We start from the raw sequence: 1,554 nt of genomic DNA on the forward strand, positions 1-1,554 counted from the left end.
GGGAGGGGAAGAGAAGAGGAGATTGAGGGGGGGTCTGCGCCCGGCGGGGGTCAAGGCAGCCCCCCCAGTTTGGGGTGTCCCCCTGTACCTGCACCAGGGTTCCACATGGGGGGAGACTCCGGGACCTGGGGGGGACACAGGGGGTGAGAAGGGACCCCCAAAACCGCCCCGCTGCCGTGGGGACAGCCCCGCCGGCACCCCCAGGAAACTGAGTCACGGCAGCTTTAGGAGGGGTCCGGTCCCCGGGATTTTGGGGTGCTCAGGGGCTGCGGGCGGGTTTTGGGGTGCACAGCGGGGTTTGGTGGTGCAGAAGGGGGTGCGCAGGCTGTGCAGGCGGGGTTTGGGGTGCCGGCGGATCTAGGGGTGCACAGGCGGATTTTGGGGCGCGGAAGCGGCTGCGGGCGGGGTTTGGGGTTGCAGGGGAGCTCTGAGGGGGCGCATGGGGGGGTTTTGAGCTGCAGGGGGGGGTCCTGGGGCTCCGCTCCCACCTTCGCTCCGGCCGCGGCCCCTCCCGGCAGGAAGCGGGGGCGGGGCTTGACATTGTCCCCTCCCCTCCCGCTTCCCGCCGCCTCCCCCCGCTCCCGCCCCGTGCCTCAGTTTCCCCGGACTCACCTGGCGGGGGGCGGCCCCCGGGCCGGGGTCCCCCGGGGTCGGTGCGGGCCCCGCGGCCAAACGCTGCAGCCGCTGCAGCGCCCGCTCGGCCGAGAGCCGCGCCTCGGGATCCGGGTCCCAGCAATCCTCCAGCAGCTCCGGCAGAGCCCCCCCGGGCTGCGGAACCCCCCCTGGGCTGAGCGGGGACCCCCCGGGCGGGGGAGACCCCCAAACCCAAGGGATCCCACCCGAACCCGTTCCTAACTCTAACCCGGTACTCTCAGCATCCTCGGGAAGCCGGGAAGGGACCCCGGGGCTACTCCAAACACACCCGGGCACCCAGGCGGGGAYCCCCTCTCGCACCCCCTGCATCCCCCGGGACCCCCGCGGGTTTTCTCAGCACCCCCGGCCCCTCCCGGGCACCCCGGGGCTCTGACCTGCGGGGCGCGGTGCCAGGCCGGCGGGATCAGCGGCCGCCGCCTCTCGTCCGCAGCCAAACGCCGGAGCTGCGCCCCGGTGGGGCTGGAGCCCAGCTCGGCCTCGTAAGCCAGGCGGAACGGCGGCACCGGGGCTCCTGCAGGGCGGCCAGGGGTCAGCGGGGCCGGGGAGCCGCGGGCAGAGCGGGGGGACACCCCCGGGGCGCTCACCGGGGCTCAGCGCCTGGCAGCGGGACAGGATCTCCCAGAGCAGCAGTGCCAGCGCGTAGACATCGGCCTGGCGCAGCGCCCGGCCCCACGCCCGCAGGTCAAGGCTCTCGTCCAGGATCTCGGGTGCCAGGTACCGCAGGGTGCCCGCCTGTGCCCGCCGGGGGTCCTGAGCTCAGGGGCACAGGGCCACCAGGGCCACCAGGGCCACCAGGGCCACCAGGTCCCCATGCCAGGGATGGGCTCATGCCGGCAGCACCCGGGTGCCACCTCCACCCCACGGCTGTCACCTTCTCTTCCCATGCCATCCCCAACCCCA

At 74.1% G+C, this 1,554-nt stretch overlaps 1 protein-coding gene across 1 annotated transcript in view; it reads right to left on the reverse strand.

Annotated features, from left to right (window-relative positions):
* Positions 1 to 50: 50 nt before the first annotated feature.
* AMHR2 (anti-Mullerian hormone receptor type 2) overlaps positions 51 to 1,554 on the reverse strand; it is a 7,163-nt gene continuing 5,659 nt past the window's right edge. The window contains exons 7-10 of the mRNA XM_057387634.1: positions 1,239 to 1,409; positions 1,029 to 1,165; positions 613 to 768; positions 51 to 125 (exon numbers count right to left, since the gene is read on the reverse strand). Coding sequence (XP_057243617.1) covers positions 51 to 125; positions 613 to 768; positions 1,029 to 1,165; positions 1,239 to 1,409 — 539 coding nt within the window. The remainder of the gene's footprint in view (positions 126 to 612; positions 769 to 1,028; positions 1,166 to 1,238; positions 1,410 to 1,554) is intronic.

Source organism: Malurus melanocephalus, unplaced genomic scaffold (assembly GCF_030028575.1).
Source record: "Malurus melanocephalus ecotype Western Australia unplaced genomic scaffold, MMel_1.1 scaffold_1280, whole genome shotgun sequence".
NCBI lineage: Eukaryota > Metazoa > Chordata > Aves > Passeriformes > Maluridae > Malurus > Malurus melanocephalus.